Below are 18953 nucleotides of genomic sequence, written 5' to 3' on the forward strand. Positions count from 1 at the left end.
CGCCTTTTCCCCGTTTGGTGGGGTGGGGTGGGGAGCGATCTTTTTCCCTTTAAAAAACGCTTCAAAACTGACTCATGTTCATAATTGGTCGTTCGACCTCGCTTTCAACTTTCAATTCTGCCGCTCGATCTCCTACGCTTGCCCCGGTCAGCGTGACTAAGTCCATTCGGTCTCACAGCACGGAGAACCATCAGAATGAAGAGGCGCCTCAATTCTCCGGCATTCCGCCGTCAAAGAGGCAACCTCTTAAAAGTTCCATGGCCAGGGTCCCTTCGCCAGAAGTCTCCATATTGATTGATCCTTGTGTAGCTTATCTTTTAGTTTAGTGTTTTAGTGTTTTGTAGTGTTGTAGTGTTTGTAGGAAGAAAATGATTAAAAAATTATATAAAAAAAGAATGGCTAACAACTACAACATTGAATTTCTGACTTTTTTTTCTTCTCTCAAGACACCAGATTTTGTCATGAGATGCACAAACTGTAAAATGCATTTCCAATATGCAGGCATGAGCAACTTGTTTTGTAACTCTCTTGTTCTTTGGTGCAGCTAAGCTGAGAAAAGATTTATGAGAAGTACTATCATACTGGAAGTCTTTCAATGTTGAACAAAAAGTAGCTTCATTAATTTCCCCGGACTTCATAGAGAATTTCTAACTGCTGTTTCCCCAGGCAATCTAAACAAGGTTTTCTCCCGAGCACAATCTGGGTTTTGTGTTGCAAATATTTCATTTTTGTTTTGATGGGATTTTTTTTTTGGGGGGGGGCAGTGACCTTCATTACAAAAACAGGCTATAGTATACCTGGCTTTCCAAATCTATTTTGTTTGTTCTGATGTGCCAGGCTTCTTCAAAATATGAACTTGGTACAGATTGCAAAAAGGAGCAGCCCGCTGGTAAAAGCACATGCACAAAAGAGTGATATTTTTAAAGGATATAAACCAATTTTCTCTTTTCTTAGTCATTATTGTTATTCTTTTTGACATGCCCTACTTTCCTTGTTGACAACGCTGGCGTCATTGTACAGAATTCCTCTTTCCTTTCTCTACCACTTCCTTTATATTAGATGTTTTCTAAGCCACTAAATGCCACAAAAATATTGGGCTGCAGAATTACTCTTTTAGTCAGCGAGGCTGTAGTCCTCATCCTAGCTAGGGAGTACCTGAGGGCAAAGTGATTTAGGGTCACTGGTGTAAGCCAAGGTTAAGAGGGGAAGGGCATATCTGTTTGTTTTGAAAATTTAGTTTACAAAACTTATACTCCTCCCGTTCTGCCCTCATAAAGGCCACCAGGGTGGCTAACAAATTAAAAACATACCTAATGAAATCACATCTTAAAAACCATTAAAACCAACCAAAACAAATTGTTTTAAAAAAAAACAGAGCTAAGATACATACAGGCATATAACAGCAATTAAAACATTGGGCCGGAAGGAGGGATCACTAAGGGAACACCAAAGGAAACAAAAAAAGGGCTCCACACTTTGGTAGAAGATGGCAACACAAGGGGACAAATGCATCTCCCTGGGGAGAGAGTTCCATTGTTTTGGTGCTGCTACTACTGAGAAGGCCCTCTCCCAGATTGCTGCCTGTGTAATCTTAGAAAGCAGGGGTACCCAAAGCAGGATCTCCAAAGAGATATATAGCATTTGGGTAGGTTCATAAAGGGATAGACAGTCCTTCAGGTATGTTTGTTTTTGTTGTTGTTGTTGTTCAGTCGCACAGTCGAGTCCGACTCTTCGCGACCCCATGGACCAGATCACACCAGGCCTTCCGGTCTTCCGCCGTCCTCTGAAGTTTGCTCAACTTCATGTTCGTTGCATCTATGACACTGTCTAACCATCTCATCCTTTGCCATCCCCGTCTTCTTTGACCTTCAATCTTTCCCAGCATCAGGGTCTTCTCCAGTGAGTGCTCCCTTCTCATTTGGTGGCCAAAGTATTTGAGCTTCAGTTTCATTATCTGGCCTTCCAGGGAACAGTCAGGGTTGATTTCTTTTAGGATTGACTGATTTGATCTTCTTGCAGTCCAAGGGACTCTCAAGACTCTTCTCACCAGATCATATAGGGTTTTAAAGGTACCAGCTTCTTGAATTGGGCCCAGAAGCGAATTGGAAACCACTCTAAGGCCCTGTCCATACGAGCCCATTTGGGCCGGGAGCGGGACGGAACGGGGGCGGAGCAAGCGGGCGCGATCCCACCTCAACATCTGGGGAGCGTGCCGTCTCCGTCCCTGATCCGTCCCAAATGCCAATACCGCGCCGTAAAAAAGAACCACCTATCTAGGTGGTTGCATCCATTGGAGCGCCTAAAGCCGGGCTGTGGAATCGGCGGCGCGTCCTTGCGCCGCTGCATCCCGGCCCCCGGGCGAACTGCGCATGCTTGAGCATGCGCAGTTCAGCAGCCTCTCCCTCCCATTGGACTTTTCCTCCCCGGCATCTGATCGTGCCGGGGAGCGATGCGCCGCGGCTCAGGGGATCCCGCCGCGGCGTCTCAAGTTTGGAGCGGCTCTGAGTAGCCGCGTTTCAGCCGTCCCGTGTGGCAGGGGCCTCTATGAACCAAGGCTAGGGTGATGTGGTCCTTATGATCCAGTCCAAGCAACATCCATATATTATAAATGTGCAGTTCTGTCATAATTTGGAATTTCTTTGGCCTTTTGGTAGACATGGCAAAGGGAAGCAAATGTGTGGGAAATAAAGATCAATGGCTTAATGTATGTGCCCGGGTTGCTTAAAAATGGGTATAGTTGTCTCTAGTCCCCTGCTGCTCTGTGCAGCCATCATTTTCTGGGATTCTCCTGATGTGCCTTTCATGTTACCTTTGCCTGCATCCAGCCTTCAGTTGAAGGTGTGAGTGTTGTATGCATGTTGGAGCTGGTCCTTTCGCCTGCTCCATAGCTGAAGATCAACATGTAGAAAGTGGTCCTTTCTCTTTTCTAACCACTGCTTTCCAAGGACTCCCTCTAATGTAATGCAGGCTGTTCCCTTCTGTAACTTGCTACAGCCTTTTTGATTTCAGCAGAGTAACTGAGGGGGCTGTGAATGAGCCATTATTCTGACCAATTTTTTTTTTGTTTTAAATTACGCATTGGTAGTTTACAGTAGCCATTGTAGCTGTGTCAGTCTCAGAGTAGCACAAACTATTTGGGGAGAGATTTTGTTTTGGAATTGCATTATAATTCAGAATGAAGTGGGTGGTGTGGAGCTGGGTGCATTGCACAAAATAATTTTTCCTCTTTCGTTTGTCACTGTGGCCCAGTTATTGACCAGATCACAAATCATTCAATTTTCAAAGCAAATCTTTCATTCCGCCGATTGGTAATGCCACAAGCATCTCATTCTTGTGCCACAAATGGTAATCCTATGCACAGCACAGTGATGCCAGGCTAGTGAATTATAATTCAAATTAGTCAACTATCAGCACTTCTGTCATGACATTTAGCTATGTTTTTCCTGTGGCTTTTCAAGTGGGTTAGACATGTCCTCACTGTAGTTCGAATGAGCGTCTCACGGCCATCAAGACACGTGCTAGTGTTTTGGACAGTATCACCTTGATGCTTTCCTCCTCATCCTTATCACTTCAGCACCTACCCACTGAAATCAATGGCTACTGTTCCTTCTTCTCTGCTGCATGTTGCTCTTGCCTTGGCTGCTACATTTATGTTTTGTTTGACACTTGGGATTTTCTCTGTATCTTCACCGTGGCTTTTATAAATAATCTCTTATAAAGTCAACTGTTGTGTGCCCCATTTTAATGTCTGCATTTGTCCCAGATAAGCAGGGGCAATCGCCAGTGATTTTCCTTCATCATCCTATGGATCCGAGAGGAACTTTTTCCTCCCTTCTAATGGGGAGAGAGGGAACTCCCTATTAGTCTACCTAACCAAAAAGGGGCTTATTCTTGATTGAGTAGTGGGGAAGAAATGGACGCCTCTTCAAAGCATAGTCTGCCATTCGTAGGGAATTCAGGTAGCGTTCTGCACAGAGGCTACCCACCTATTAAGTCACTTTAATGTTACTGCTTTCCCAGTCATGATGGTGCTTTGACCATCCCAGGGGTGGGAAAGAAGAAAAAAGGTAGAAGTCCCATGGGGACTAGGCTCTGTTCCGCTAGTTTTCCACAGAATTTATTGCATACGATTGTACTGATGGTACCTAAAGGGGAACCTCACACTCTGTATATCTCTCCATATGGAAATTGGTATTGCATATGAACCTCCGAAGGTGAACAGTTACGGGGGGAAAGACATCCAGGGGCCCCAAACTCCTCTCTCACAAAGATGGATCAAAAGCTATTTGATTATAACTAATGAAAATTTAGAGTTTGAGGCGGCATCGCTGAAGTGTGAGGCTTAAAGTGGAGCCCTAAAGCCATCGTCAACTATCATTAGCACTCTTGATTTTTCTGGAAAAAAGGGCAGCCTGGTTTACACCTCATACATGAACAGCTGAGTTTCTCTATGTTAATCTCAGCCCAAGGGAAGCCAATTATGGACCGGGGGGCGGGATGGTGCTCTATTGCAGGGGTCCCCAACCTTGTTAACCCTGTGCCTAGTTCTAGAGTTTTGAGACAGGTTAGTGGGCAACACTACAAAATAGCTGTTGGGAACAGTTACAAAAGGTTGGGAGGTCCCAAGCCAGCCCAAATGTCCTCCTGTGATTGAGGCAGCTGTTTTGGAATGGGTGTTCCTTTGCACAGCCAAGAGTCAGTGCCTCCTGGGATCTTCTTAAGTATTGTGCTCCAGTGAGGTACAGAAAAGCCTCAATTGGCTCTTTGTTTTGGGGGAGTACATCAGTGCGTGGCACGTTGTCCAAGGGAGCCATGTGGGGGATCACTGCTCTAATCATTCTGTCATAACCTATTGTTTAGCTAGGAATCTTATGTTCTGGGTTAGACACCTGTCATCACCAATGTATCCCATTTATCCCTCAGGTCTCCTAGCAATTCTGATTCCTCGGCTGGACATTGTCATCTCCCTGGTGGGTTCAGTGAGCAGCAGTGCACTAGCTCTGATCATTCCACCCCTTCTGGAGATTTCCACCTACTACTCTGAAGGCATGCATCCCGCTACCGTGGTCAAAGATGTGGTGATCAGTCTCGTGGGCTTTATTGGATTTGTGGTGGGGACCTACGAGGCTCTTTTGGAACTCATTGTACCAACAGTTTCTAATGCCACAAGTGCCTTACAGTGACAATTCAACTTGCACACGGCGGCGTTCAGTTCTGCATTGCCATGGATTCCCCCCTCCCCTGCTCAGCCACTCGCCATTTGGTCAGGCTCTTGATTCTTCTTCTAGCAGCTCCAGTGATTTTTGTCCCACCCGGCTTTCTGAGCATCTGTGCTCTGCGGCTGTAAGGACCAGGCTACAATGGGAAAAGAGAGCACAGGTCTGAGCCCTCATGATGTGAGGATTGGCCTCTGGCTGGAATGGACATACCTCTTTCTGTTTGTCTGGGAATCTACTCCCCTTAGACACTAAATTGTCTGTAAGGATTTGAGTTATAGTGACACACAATAGCCTTCTGGATTCAGAGCAGTGAATGGGTGGGACTTAAGAATCTCAGAACTCTGAGCGGTTACATTTGAGTCCAGTAATACCCTAGAGACTAACATGATTTTCAAGATATAATCTTTTGGGAGTCATACTTGAATGGGAATGGAGATCTGGGTCTTTTTATCCCAGTCAGGTAGTGGGAGGGGTGTTCTAAAGAATGCTTTGTAAAGATACAGTGCTCTGAAGTCAACCTTATCAAGGCCCTTAAGCATCATATTACCAGGCCTTGAGAAGAAAGAACTGCCCCCCCCACCCACACACACATACACATACACATTCTGTTTTTGATCCTGTTCCAAAGCACTTCCACCTGATAGCTCAGAGATTGCATCAAACTCTTACTGGGTATCTGAGTTCTAGTGTAAACATTTCCATGTCTGTTATAGCAAATGGTGTGAACTAGAAATGGCAGTAAGGAGGAGGGGAAAGAGAGGCCAATGCGGAGGGAAGGTAGACTGGTAGCAGCAGTTAGCAGAGTTGGGCTTCTTTTTCTCAGGCACTTGCAAAATTTGTGAGAAAGGAAGAGGCCAGGGGAAGATCATTCGCAAGCATTTATCAAATGCTATATTCTCAGTTCTGTGTTACTGTCTCTTTCATTGCCCAGCCCCTTCTTGTCTTTGTGTGTCTTTTTGGAAATACTTGTGGAGTCATACACAGGCTCAGGAAACATTCAGTTATATGCCCCATATACCACTGAGGCACCATTAGTCAGATTGTGATCAGAAGATGGTGTGGAGGGGTTTGTAAATCTCACGTTCTTGATTTAGATGAGCCTTCCCGGTGCAAAGGTCATTGAATTAGGAGAAAGATGGATGTAAGAGTTGGGGATGCAGTATGGAAAACGGTCCCTCCCTCCAATTTTATTTATTAGATTTTTCTTTTCTTTTTTTAACGAAGCACTGCAACAGTGAGAACGATGAAGACAAATACAAAGTGCCAATAGTAAACATATATGGCGGTGGCTCAAGTGGTTAAGACACTGAACTGCAGGCTGTGGAAGGTCAGTAGTTCAGCAGTTCGAGACCCGGGTGCCGCATGACGGAGTGAGCTCCCGTTTCTAGTTCCAGCTCCTGCCAACCTAGCAGTTCAAAAGCAAGAAATTGCAAGTAGATAAATAGGTACCACTCCAGTGGGAAGGTAACAGCGTTCCGTGCGCCTCTGTGTTTAGTCATGCCGGCCACATGACCACGGAAACGTCTTCGGACAGCGCTGGCTCTTCGGCTTGGAAACGGAGATGAGCACCGCAACCCTAGAGTCGGATTCGACTGGCTTTCAAGCAAGGGAACCTTTACCTTTACCTTATGGCATGTCTGCAGGTCGTATAGCAATGAGTTATTAGAATCAACTTAAAAGCCCTTATTCAACGAGAATAAAACATTCATAAATAACACCCTAAAAGACATTGGTTGTAGTCAAAGTATAGCTTATGTGATTTACTAGGAGTATGCAAGAAAGCTATAGAAACTATTAGCAAGATGAGCAGTATTGAACTCGTCGGTGTTTGCCAAAGATTCCGAAACCGGGAGCCAGCATTCAATGAAATTAGTTGGGACAGTATGCTTCAGATAAGAGTGATTAGATTAGAATTTTTTTACATCAAAAAGGGGTCCTGTAGCCTGTTACACCAGTGCTTAATTGATGGAGGATTTTTGTTTTTCCAGTTAGCAGCTATCACAGCTCTGTTATAAGTTCCCGATGTATTGCCGGAGTTGTAGGATCTTGCCACCAATCTAATAACACTCTTAAAGTAGCTGGGACTACATACCCAGTAAGTGAATGGATGTGGTATAATATCTTTTAAAATTTATTTGTGGTTGTGTATTCACAACTGGGGATGGTCAGTTCCAGGATGCAATCTGCCATCTATTTTGTGAGGTTTGCAATAGAAATTCTCATGCTCGCTAAGAAGAGTTCCGGGCAAATGGGAAGCAATGACCATTTAAAATTTATGATGCTGTGCTAGTCATAATTCAATAAGAACCTAACTTGAATGAAATGAGGGCCATTCAGCTAGGTGAGTACATATGCATTTCTTTCTTGGGACATGTACTTACGATGGCAACATGCTAGGCATTATGGCCATTCAGTGTACAGTAGAGTATGTGCTGTCTGCACATGATGGTGTGTGCATCTCTAACCTACATGCATGTAGGTAAAATACGTTGGAAAAAGGTATTGAAACTAACCATGAAACTTTAAAGAGGTTAAAATATGTAATATAAATTATGTTAATACATGTTGAATTTAAATATTTATACCTCCCCTTGTCTCCCCAATGAGGGAACCTTAAGCAGATTTTATCGTCATTCTATCCTTCATTTTCTATGACGTTCATTTATTTATTGAGCATAACAGGTTCCAGCTTCTAACATGCATGTAGACTGGACTGAGATGTCGAATACCTTTATCCGGTAAGCCAAAAGCTTCTGAACTTGGTTTCCCAGCTTAAACAAATGAGCATATGATTCCTACAGGAGGCAGGGCTTATTTATGAAAGCAGTCAAGCAATATGGCTGCGTCACACAACTGTGGCAGGGCCATAGTTTGGACTTTGGACCTCTTCATCATGTGGAGCGAAACTGCTGATCATGCCTGTGTTCATAGTTTCTGAATGGAATCGCTTCATTCAAGCGTAGGTAACCTGGTATAGGACAGGGTTATGCTGTAGAAAAGAGCAAGAGTCCAGTAGCACCTTCAAGGCTAAGTAAATATGTGGCAGGGTATGAGCTTTCGTGAGTCACTGCTCACTTCTTCAGTGTTACGCTGGTTTCCCTTTTAAACGTTTAGTATACTTTAGCTTTAAATAGGCAACCTGAAGGATATGTCTCATCTACTTCTCTCTACCTGTTAATACTATTATTAAAGAAATGCTCCCTGCCTCCCTTCTTGTGCTCCAAAGTGCTTCTTAGGTTGCTGTATTTTCAGAGCAGTTTACACTGCAAGAGCACATCACTTGTATGGCGAGGGAGGGAGGACGTTCCATGCAAATGAGAGTAAAGCCAAGCAAATCTAGCACATGCTGTTGTTGTGTTAATGCTGAAACACTGGGTTGGTTCGAGACTGACTCAATTACTGGAGTGGAATTACCTGCTTGCTCCCTCCATCTAGTTTCCTGATCTCTATCAAATGATGCTTCTGCAGGATAGGAGACTCTGAGGAACAATGTGAAGGGGGTCTGCAGTGGGAATGGGGAACCAGTGGAAGTTGCCAATTCAGTCTGGATACAATCCATTACTGTGATTATACGTTTTTGCCCATCGAGTCCAGCACACCACCATGGATGTTACCGAAGCACAGTCCTGATATATAAATAGACAGAAATTAGGGCCTATAGTGCTAACTCAAGATGTTTAGATGCACAATTTTTAAGTGAGATTACAGTGGTATTGGCTCAGTGATATATTTGCACAAGACGTTTTTATGAGCTGGCATTTAGGTTGAGCCTTGTTTTATAGATCTTTGATACTGCTTATTAGAATAGCTTCACTATAGTCAATGAGCTTACCGTTCTGAAGTCATTCTCAGTGCAGGGGTGGGAATGCAAATAAAATCTATGGTCATCAATAATTTCTCTTTTCTATCAGAGAGAGAATTGAAAACAACCATTATATATTGAGGAGTTGTTATAAAGAACTTGTACCTGTTCATTGCAGCATAGTATTGAATTTTTAAAAAAGAAATGGTTGTAAGAAACCAGAAGAATGGTGAGATGGTGAAATAATCCTGGTAGTACTTGCTTTGCCTTTACGTTCCCCTGGAGCTCATCTTGGTGCCACGTGGGGGGAAATGCATGCACTTTTAAATATAACTACTGTAGAATGGCGGCCATGGCATCTTTTAGATTGGAGCAGTGCTCTCTTGAGTCCCATAGAACTTCCACCAGATAGAAGCTTGGCAATATTGCCTTGCATTACTGGGAGGTATCAGTGTAAACGCTGTAGCCCCTCCTATTGCATTCATGCCGCGAATAGATATTATTGCATTTGCTACCATAGCATTTGGAAACAAAAGTTTGTCACTACCTGTCTATAGTTGTCTCAAGCTGTCATTGTAAGAGGTTCTGTAAAATATTTATTCTGATTGAACTCTGGGAGAGGTTGTCATTTCAGTGGACATGGCAATGGTTCTTGATTCCCCAACAGTTAACTGTCTCAATGTCCTTTCTTAATGAGAAAATTTATCATATACAATAGCAGGCTTGTTTCTAGTTTAACATGTACTGTTGGTTATGGGGATGATTTATTCTATGTAGTTTTGTGGATGTTCCTAGGTTTGCATTAATTTTGGGGGGTATGTGGAATATGGATAGTCCTGCATCCTTCCATCTAAAGTACTGTAAAGTATGCCTTAGTAGCATGGAACACTAGTAGTCGTTCAGCTTTATAGAAGAGCTGAATCCCATAAATTTTCCCTATATACATTATCTGCAGCTTTTTGCTGGAGAAAAATGAGACAGGAACTTGCCGATACTATATACTATTTTATGGGCAATCGTCACCAAGTAATTTTAAAATAGTCTCTCTAGTTGATTGCTAGTCCATTTTTACAAATGCCAACTATGTTAGTTTTTTTCATTTGTTTACTTTGAGAATGGATAAAGGGCATTTCAACCAAATACGTGCTTGGATTTTATTTATTTATTTTTAAACAATGACTGCAATATTGTAGTCTCTGTGTACAAAATTCAGATTGCAGCTAGGGTCTTCCTCGGAGTTTTGTGGACAGAGACCTGTTGACCAGCTTTCTAGCAGCAGTTCCAGCATGAACCAAACGTTGTCTGATGCACATACTTACTGCTGTCCCCACAGAAGATCATGGGAGAAAGTCTCTGTTTGCTTGTGCAAATCCAGTCTTTAAGGTTAATTTTAAGCCTTGCAGTTACTACAGATTGGCAGCACTGGGACTTCCTGTGCAGTTAACTAGAAGACAGAATTGTCAGTACACCCTCAAGGAGTTCCAGCATGTTTGTTTTAATACTGCACAAACAAACGTTAGCAAGATAAAAAAAGGAAATGCATCAAATTAGCCCACCAAAATTATGTTTCTAGATGAGATGGCTTTGGACAAGAAAGGGGGTGTGTGAATCAGTCCTTGGATCAGTGACCTTGAATCAGTCAATGTGTGTTTATTGGTACCTCAGTCTGTATATATTGTGAGCATACACTTTGCTACTGCACCTGCCCAGTGGAAGAGGTGTCTTGGTGTGTGATGGTGCTTGTACCCAGATTATGTACTTTATTGGTTACTGTATTCAATAAAGCCTTTTTTTTTACTTTGATAGGGCTTCTACGATTTGATTTTCAGTGTGTTCTATTGTTATGTGGCTTTTAAAGTCTGTCAGTAGATTACTCGTTCTAGTTCGCATACAAATGTGATATGTTTGTTCCGCCTTGAAGTATTATTTCCAGCCTGTTTCACTGCCTCATTTGCTGTTTGTGAAAACTACCTACTTTTGCTGTGTTCAGGACCAGATTTCCAAGCTGATATTTGGCTACCATTTTTCTTCTAAGCATGACTATTGCTGATATTTGGCTACCATTTTTCTTCTAGAGCAGAGTGCAGCATGACTACTTAGGATTCTGAGTGATCTCCAGCTGCTGGAGAGATGGCAATATCTGGGCTTCATTCCCTCTACAGCACATGTTCTTTCTCAAATGTTCTTCTCTCAATGGCATAATTGCTGCCTTAACTGTCTGTGAAAATGCTGCTGCTACCCTAGGAAGGTACTGCAGATCAGTGCTCCCTCTAAGCTGTGGAGTCTTGTGAGCAAAAATTCTACTCTGTGAGCTACTGGAATGAAAGTTGTGAGCGAGCGATTTGGCTCCTGCATCAATTAGTTTGCTCTGGAGCCACCCTTCCTGGGCTAAGACAGAAATGTGTGAGCCGGAGGCTAAAAAACTGTGAGCTAGCTCGCACTAACTCAGCTTAGAGGGAACACTGCTGCAGATTGTACTTTATCAATGTCAGTAACTCTGGGCCAGAGCAGCAATTCTGCAGTCAACAGCTGGAAGGAGGAGCTGTTTATGACCGGTCCCTTCAGGTCAGTGCTCAGAGATAGCCTGGCTTCCCCCCACTACCTCATCTCATTCTCTGCCAGCCTCACAGAACCTGCCGGATTGCAAACTTGGAGAAGTCCCAGGCAGCCTCACTTTCTCACTCTAGCCACATGCATAGGAGGAGCCCTCTCGTCTGTCTTGGTCCCCTACCATTCTTTCTGTTCTGTCTGAGAGTACAGATAACCTCAGCTGGAATCCACAGGTGTATCCTGGCCCTTGTCTTTCTCATGAAGATTTGCACAAGAGGCCACTTGTGAAAGCCTGCTGCCTCCCAGTCCCGATACTGTAAGGTAAGCAACCTGAATTGATGGGGTATTGGCCTTTCTAATGCAGAGTTCACTGCATAGGTGAATGGTATTAGAGTGAACAGGATTGAGGATTCTCTTGACAAAGGCAGCTTTTTCATGTACATGGAAGAATTTCTGTATACTCTTCCTCCAACCTGTGTTGGAGGAATTTTGCAAAGTACATGGGAGGGGTTGGCACAGTTGAAGCGTTTTGGGGAAAAGCCACACATAATTTACCCCATGTGGGATGTCATTTTAAGATGCAGTTTCAGACTGTACTAATGGCAGTGATGTTGCTTGTGTGGCTTTACTGAGGCCGTACAAAATACGATACCGCTCACAAACGATTGCCTCTACTGTCATCTGACTACTGTACAATGTTCTACTGAGTTATGTCATTATATTCTTTCCAGCAGGACTTTTTTCTTATCCAATTCACACACTCCAGAGAGTGTCTGCAACTGCTATGGTAGGAGCTGATAGCGCCTTTCTGTCTCTCATTCTCCCATTTGGAATGCAGTACTAGTAGCTTAATAGCCTATGAAATTAGAATATGGCAGTACTGCAGATTTTTTTTAAACTTTTTTAAAGGTCAGCACATCAGCAGTGATACAAAGCAGAAGCTATGTGTGTATGTAAGTGATGCTGTCACTGAGTGGCTTGACTAGACAAACTGTCACTTTACAGTTGGAAGACTGCAAGGCAACTGTTTCCTATGCAAATCACAAATATTCCAACATCAGATGAAACAATGCATTAAATGGGGCAGCAGACAATCTAGCTCCTGAACTTTTTTGCATTTCCCCACCTCCCTCCTGTCTTTCTGCTCAGGTCCTTGCATGGAAAACATCAGCGGAGGGAGACCATTCATACTTTCAGCCACAAGGGACAAAGGAGGCATATTAATGTTTTCTTTTAGAAATTCATTCTTGCTCTGTCTATGGATGTGTCACCTGGCTCTGTTGAACAGCAGAAATACTCAGATGCAAAGCAGACATTAGGGATGCATGCATAAGTAAGGGAAGAACACCCTGCCACTGGACTATGTAAAACTTCAGATTGAGGGAGAGGGTTTTTTTAGCATTAGGACACATCTCCAGCCATATTCTAGTGTCTACCACCCTGGACTTCAGAAATCTAAAAGGTGAACTTGGCATCCAAACAAACATCAGAAGAATACCACTTCTACCCTGGACCCTTAGTGAAGATTTCATTATTTGCTTTATGACCACCAGGGGGCACTTCATTCAGCAAAGACTATCATTGAAAATGCATTTTCATTACACCAGCATTGTGAGGAGAGTATAGTAGAACGTGGGCCTTGTACACCTTCAACTTTCAGGGTAATAAATCCATAGTTGTCACACATTTGTTTTGAAGAAGAGATTGGATTTATACCCCGCCTTTCACTCGGAGTCTCAGAGCGGCTTACAAACTCCTTTCCCTTCCCCTCCCCACAACAGACAGCCTGTGAGGTAGGTGGGGATGAGAGAGCTCTCTTTCAAGAACTGCCAGAACTATGGCTTGCCCAAGGTCATCTAGCCAGCTGCGAGTGGAGGAGTGGGGAATCGAACCCGGTTCTTCCAGATTAGAGTCCATACACTTAACCACTACACCAAACTGTTTTGTTGGGTGCAGAAATCTTTCATGCTAGTATTTAAATTTGGTGGTCACTGCATGGCCCTAACATTCTTGATTGCAATATTTGATTTGAGAACATTCATTGTTACAGTGGGCTGTTTCAATTGGTATGGGGCAGTAAATCTGAGTTTATCACACTTGATAGGAAGCTACAGTAGGGCATGCATTGCTCTACAGGAAATACTCATTCCACCTAAGATTTTTTTTTAATTACACTTTTAAAAATTGTGACACTGCAGCTTACAAGAACAGCAGGAAAATCCCCTTTAAAAATTGCGTGGAAGAGTGACTGATGTCCTCCAAAAAGGGTGGCACTCCCCATTTGCCCACCTGACTTACTCTATTAATATCCTTCCTGGCATTTTTGCCTTTATTTTTTATTCATTCACTTGCAGTACTTCTATACCCATCCAACAGGAGGTCCCCAAAGCAACAAACAAACATTAAAACACATATGTATAAAGCAATTGAAAAACAATTACAGAAAACACAAATAGATAGAAGTAAGGGAACACTAAACAAAACAGAAAAGTCTTCACCTGTTGGTGGGAAGTAATGATAGAAGGGGACAAAAAAAAATCTCCCTTAGGAGGGAATTCCATAATTTTGGTGCCATGATCACTGCAATGGCTGAGATGGTCCTTGCTCATGTTGCTACCCATCTAGCCTCAGATTACAAGGGCTCCTGAAGATGACCACAATGGTGGTGTAAGTTCCCATGGGGGGGTATGTGGTCCTTAATGTATGCTAGCCCCAGCTTGTATAAGCCTTCAACAGTCATTACCAGAACCTTGAATTGGGCCTGGAGCAAACTGGAAGCCAGTGTAGCTAGAACAAGATTAGAGAGATATGGTCCCTATGATCCACTCCAGACAGCCTTCTGGCTGTAGCCTTCTGTACCAGTTGTAGTTTCTAGGCACTCTCCAAGGGCACCCCTCCCACGAGTGCACTACAGTAGTCAAATCTAGATATTATACCAGGGCATGTACCACTGTGGCAAGACCTTATGCTTAAGTTTGCGTGCTGCACAAATTCATTTAGCTACTACAAACATCCAAATGCACAAAAAATTGGGAAGATGACAGTAAAGCACAATAAAATAGTTTACTGAAGAGCCATGCAGTTTTGTTTTCGAATAATTTGTTTGAAATCCAGTCAAATTCACATCTGTTTCAGAAGGGCTTATGGACAAAAGAAATATAACCAAAACACAAAAGACCAACTATAATTTCTAGTGGGAAGGATGGGACCCGAGTATTTTTTTAAAAAACAACTGATTTGGGTCCCACATGTAAGACTGCTGAAATTCATTTAAATGAAGCATGCCCAATCACAGAGTTCTCCCTCATAATCTTTTCACTGTCACAGGCCATAAGTGTCCAAGGACACTTGGCCTTAGAAGCTTTTATCAGCAAAAATGCAGAATATTAAATAAAGGCAAATCAAAGTAATAACTGAAAGCTAAGGAGGAATTGCTGTCAACACAGATTAATGTTTTTCAAAAACCACTGGCAGTTTGGAGCATTTGTACTGAAAGTCATTTATGAGGCACATCCTGCCTTCCCTTTTGGTTCAGGTGGCTTACAGTAATTGAATCATCTTCTTCGTGGTCTCTGTGCATCACACCTCTGGGATATAGTGCGCCTGCGCCGACCTTGATCGGTTCCTCTTGAAAGCAAAAGGGATTTTCATGCCCGCTCCTCAGTCATCCGCCAGCCCCACTATGCATGACCAGGGGAGGGGCACGACAATCCCACCAGTTCTCTTCTGACCACCATGCTGGTAGGATCTTCCCTGCTTCAGTCAGTAAAAACTTTGGTGTTAGGCCTATTCCTCTTTTTCTTCTAAGTTTCTTCGCCCTTTTTCTTGTTTTTTATTAAGTGAAAGGACATTGTTACTACAAATTCATTGTTTTTTAAAAACTTTATCATTCGGTCTCTTTTTCACAGATTGCGTGCCCCCCCCCCCGGCCTATGGCCAATAGGTGGGGTTTCTTTAAACGGTGCCTCAAGTGCGGTAGTAAAATCGCTCCCCCGAATGGACACTCGCTTTGCCTTCTGTGCCTTGGGGAATCGCACCAAGTGGACTCTTGTGCACATTGCACGAAGTTCTCAAAGCAGATGAGAAAGAACAGAGCTGATAGACTTTGTGTCGCGCTTTTGGAGTTAGTGCTCTCACCAATGTCGTCAAAAGATACTTTGAGGCGTGCGTCAATGTTGACTGCCGCCTCAGCATCGACGGCTGCATTGTTCCCGATACCTACTAACTCAGATGTCGACCACCCGATGCTAAAACGCTCGTCCCAGACATCTCAGTCTGAAGTCCATACTCCCTCCAAAAAACGCAGGGAGGGCAAGGACAATTGGCCAGTCAAGCACAAAAAATATAAGAAAATATATACAAACTCTGCTGACCCCTCGGAGGGCCACGGAATCAAATCTTGCGGGGGCTGCTTTGCATGACTCTTTGAGTCGAGAGTAGCCACAAGGTGTACTGCGGTTGCCTTCACTGTGTCCTATCCAGCTCACTGACTCTGAACATGATATGGACTTGATGCAAATCTCCCAGTCTTCCAGTGTCGAAAGCCTACACTCCGACTGTGGAGCCGACACCTTTGTCCATTCTTCACCGTTCCAACCCGATGATCAAGAACGGCCATCAGCACCGATCCACCCGCCGCCACCCCACTGGTATCAGCGGCAATGGCAATACATGTATGGGGCGGTCTCTTTTTCACAGATTGCGTGCCCCCCCCCCCGGCCTATGGCCAATAGGTGGGGTTTCTTTAAACGGTGCCTCAAGTGCGGTAGTAAAATCGCTCCCCCGAATGGACACTCGCTTTGCCTTCTGTGCCTTGGGGAATCGCACCAAGTGGACTCTTGTGCACATTGCACGAAGTTCTCAAAGCAGATGAGAAAGAACAGAGCTGATAGACTTTGTGTCGCGCTTTTGGAGTTAGTGCTCTCACCAATGTCGTCAAAAGATACTTTGAGGCGTGCGTCAATGTTGACTGCCGCCTCAGCATCGACGGCTGCATTGTTCCCGATACCTACTAACTCAGATGTCGACCACCCGATGCTAAAACGCTCGTCCCAGACATCTCAGTCTGAAGTCCATACTCCCTCCAAAAAACAGTTCCCAAGTTTAAAGGGCCATCGAACCCAGTCCCATCAACACCGATGTTGCCTATTTCCTTTTCCAAAACGTCTGAACATTCTACTCTGCTGACCCCTCGGAGGGCCACGGAATCAAATCTTGCGGGGGCTGCTTTGCATGACTCTTTGAGTCCAGAGTAGCCACAAGGTGTACTGCTGTCGCCTTCACAGGTCACCTATCCAGCACACTGACTCTGAGCATGATATGGACTTGATGCAAATCTCCCGGTCTTCCAGTGTCGAAAGCCTACACTCCAACTGTGGAGCCGACACCTTTGTCCGTCCTTCACCGTTCCAACCCAATGATCAAGAACGGCCATCAGCACCAATCCACCCACCGCCACCCCACTGGTATCAGCGGCAATGGCAATACATCTACCCCTGTCTCGAGCCAGAGAGTAAATCATATGTATAAGGTGCAGGGTGCTGAGTTTTTATTCACCCACCCTAAACCTAATTGCATTGTAGTCACCTCTTCTTCCAAAGGCAGATGCATTCCACCCCTCCCGAGAAAGAAGGGAGAAAAATTGATTCGTTTGGAAGAAAATTTTATTCTGCTGGAGCACTTGGCATCAAGACTTTAAAATATACTGCATGTATGGGCAGACATCAGTTTGCTCTCTGGGAGCAGATATCCGAGTTTATTGCATCCCTCCCTCAGGACTCTAACCATCAGGCTCACGGGATTCAAAAGGAGGGAATACTTTTGGCCAAGCATCAGCTCAGTGCAGCTAAACACACACTGGATGTGGCTGCCAAAATGCTGACTTCAGCAGTTACCCTCTGACGACAGGCCTGGTTGCGTTCTACTGCCTTGCCACAGGACACCAGGGCTCTCATTGCCACAGGACACCTTTCGAGGGTGAGGGCCTCTTCAGTGCCACGACTCATACAGTTCTGCAAGACCTAGACAAAAGCATAAAGACGTCATGGAATTTAGGAGTCACGTCTGCTCCTAAACTATCCAAAGCAAGATCCTGGAACAAGTCATGGTCTCGCAGATCTTCTCTTAAGTCGTCCCCGGAAACACAATGGCAATGCTCACCCACTGTGTCTTCCCACCCTTACAGGCAAAAACCAAAATTCTCATCCGCTGCTCAGCCTAGGGCTAAGACTGAAAGCTCCCAAGCAGAGCCTTTGACTCCTATTGTCCCACCCTTACCTGGCTGCCTGTCAGCGAATAACATCAGACCGGTGGGTACTCTCCGTCATCGGATTCTTGTTGACCCACCTGGACTTGGGTCTTAGTTGCTCCTCCTTAAAAGTCTATTTAGCCGCCATCTCCACCAATCATCCTGCGGTGGATGGCTATTCCGTTTTTTCTCACCTGCAAACGAAGCAGTTTCTGAAGGGCCTCACTCGCTTCTTTCCTCCGGCTTGTGTACTGTCCAAATTAACGGGCAAACCGTTTGAACCCATGGCCACGTTTAGTCTGCAGCTTTTCTCATAGAAGACTGCTTTCCTAGTCGAAGCAGTTTCTGAAGGGCTTCACTCGCTTCTTTTTTCCGGCTCGTGGGCCGACTTCCTCCTGGGACTTACCTCTGGTACTGTCCAAATTAACGGGCAAACCGTTTGGACCCATGGCCACGTTTAGTCTGCAGCTTCTCTCGTGGAAGACTGCTTTCCTAGTAGCCATTACCTCAGCAAGATGAGTGAGCGAATTGTCTGCACTCTGTTGCGATTCTCCGTACTTGGTTTTTCACCATGATGGTGTCACCTTGGCCCCGGATGTCTCTTTCCTGCCCAAGGTTGTTTCCGAGTTCCATTTGCAAGCTGACATTGGTCTTCCGACGTTTCCCCCATCCCCTATGACCGACGAGGAATGCTGTCTTCATACTTTAGATGTCAAGAGAGCCATACTCTTCTACCTTGATAGAACAAGGTCATTCTGTCAGTCACCAGCCTTGTTTGTCTCCTATAGCACACCTGTGCAGGGGAAGAAGCTCTTGTCGCAGTGTCTATCCAAGTGGCTTGTGAAAACCATCAAACTGCTACTTACTGGCCAAATGGCTGCTTCCGGGCCCACTCCAAGTGCACTCTACCCAAGCAGTAACCACGTCCACAGCCTTCCTGAGAGGTTCGTCACTCACTGACATCTGTCAAGCAGCATCCTGGGCCACCCCTCACACATTCGTGAAGCATTATGCCCTGGATGTGCGTCTTCATCAACGTTCCATGGTGGGACGGGCAGTGTTGCAGTCGGTGGTTCCGTGGTGGGACGGGCAGTGTTGCAGTCGGTGCAAGTCTAGGACCTTCATCTCCCTCCTC

At 44.5% G+C, this 18953-nt stretch overlaps 1 protein-coding gene across 1 annotated transcript in view; it reads left to right on the top strand.

Annotated features, from left to right (window-relative positions):
- The window catches only part of LOC107118572 (proton-coupled amino acid transporter 1-like), a 34662-nt gene extending 28812 nt beyond the window's left edge, over nt 1–5850 (top strand). The window contains exon 10 of the mRNA XM_015420935.1: nt 4924–5850. Coding sequence (XP_015276421.1) covers nt 4924–5183 — 260 coding nt within the window. The 3' untranslated portion in view covers nt 5184–5850. The remainder of the gene's footprint in view (nt 1–4923) is intronic.
- Nucleotides 5851–18953: the final 13103 nt, after the last annotated feature.

This window comes from Gekko japonicus, unplaced genomic scaffold (genome assembly GCF_001447785.1).
Source record: "Gekko japonicus isolate JY-2015 unplaced genomic scaffold, Gekko_japonicus_V1.1 scaffold2826, whole genome shotgun sequence".
Lineage (NCBI taxonomy): Eukaryota > Metazoa > Chordata > Lepidosauria > Squamata > Gekkonidae > Gekko > Gekko japonicus.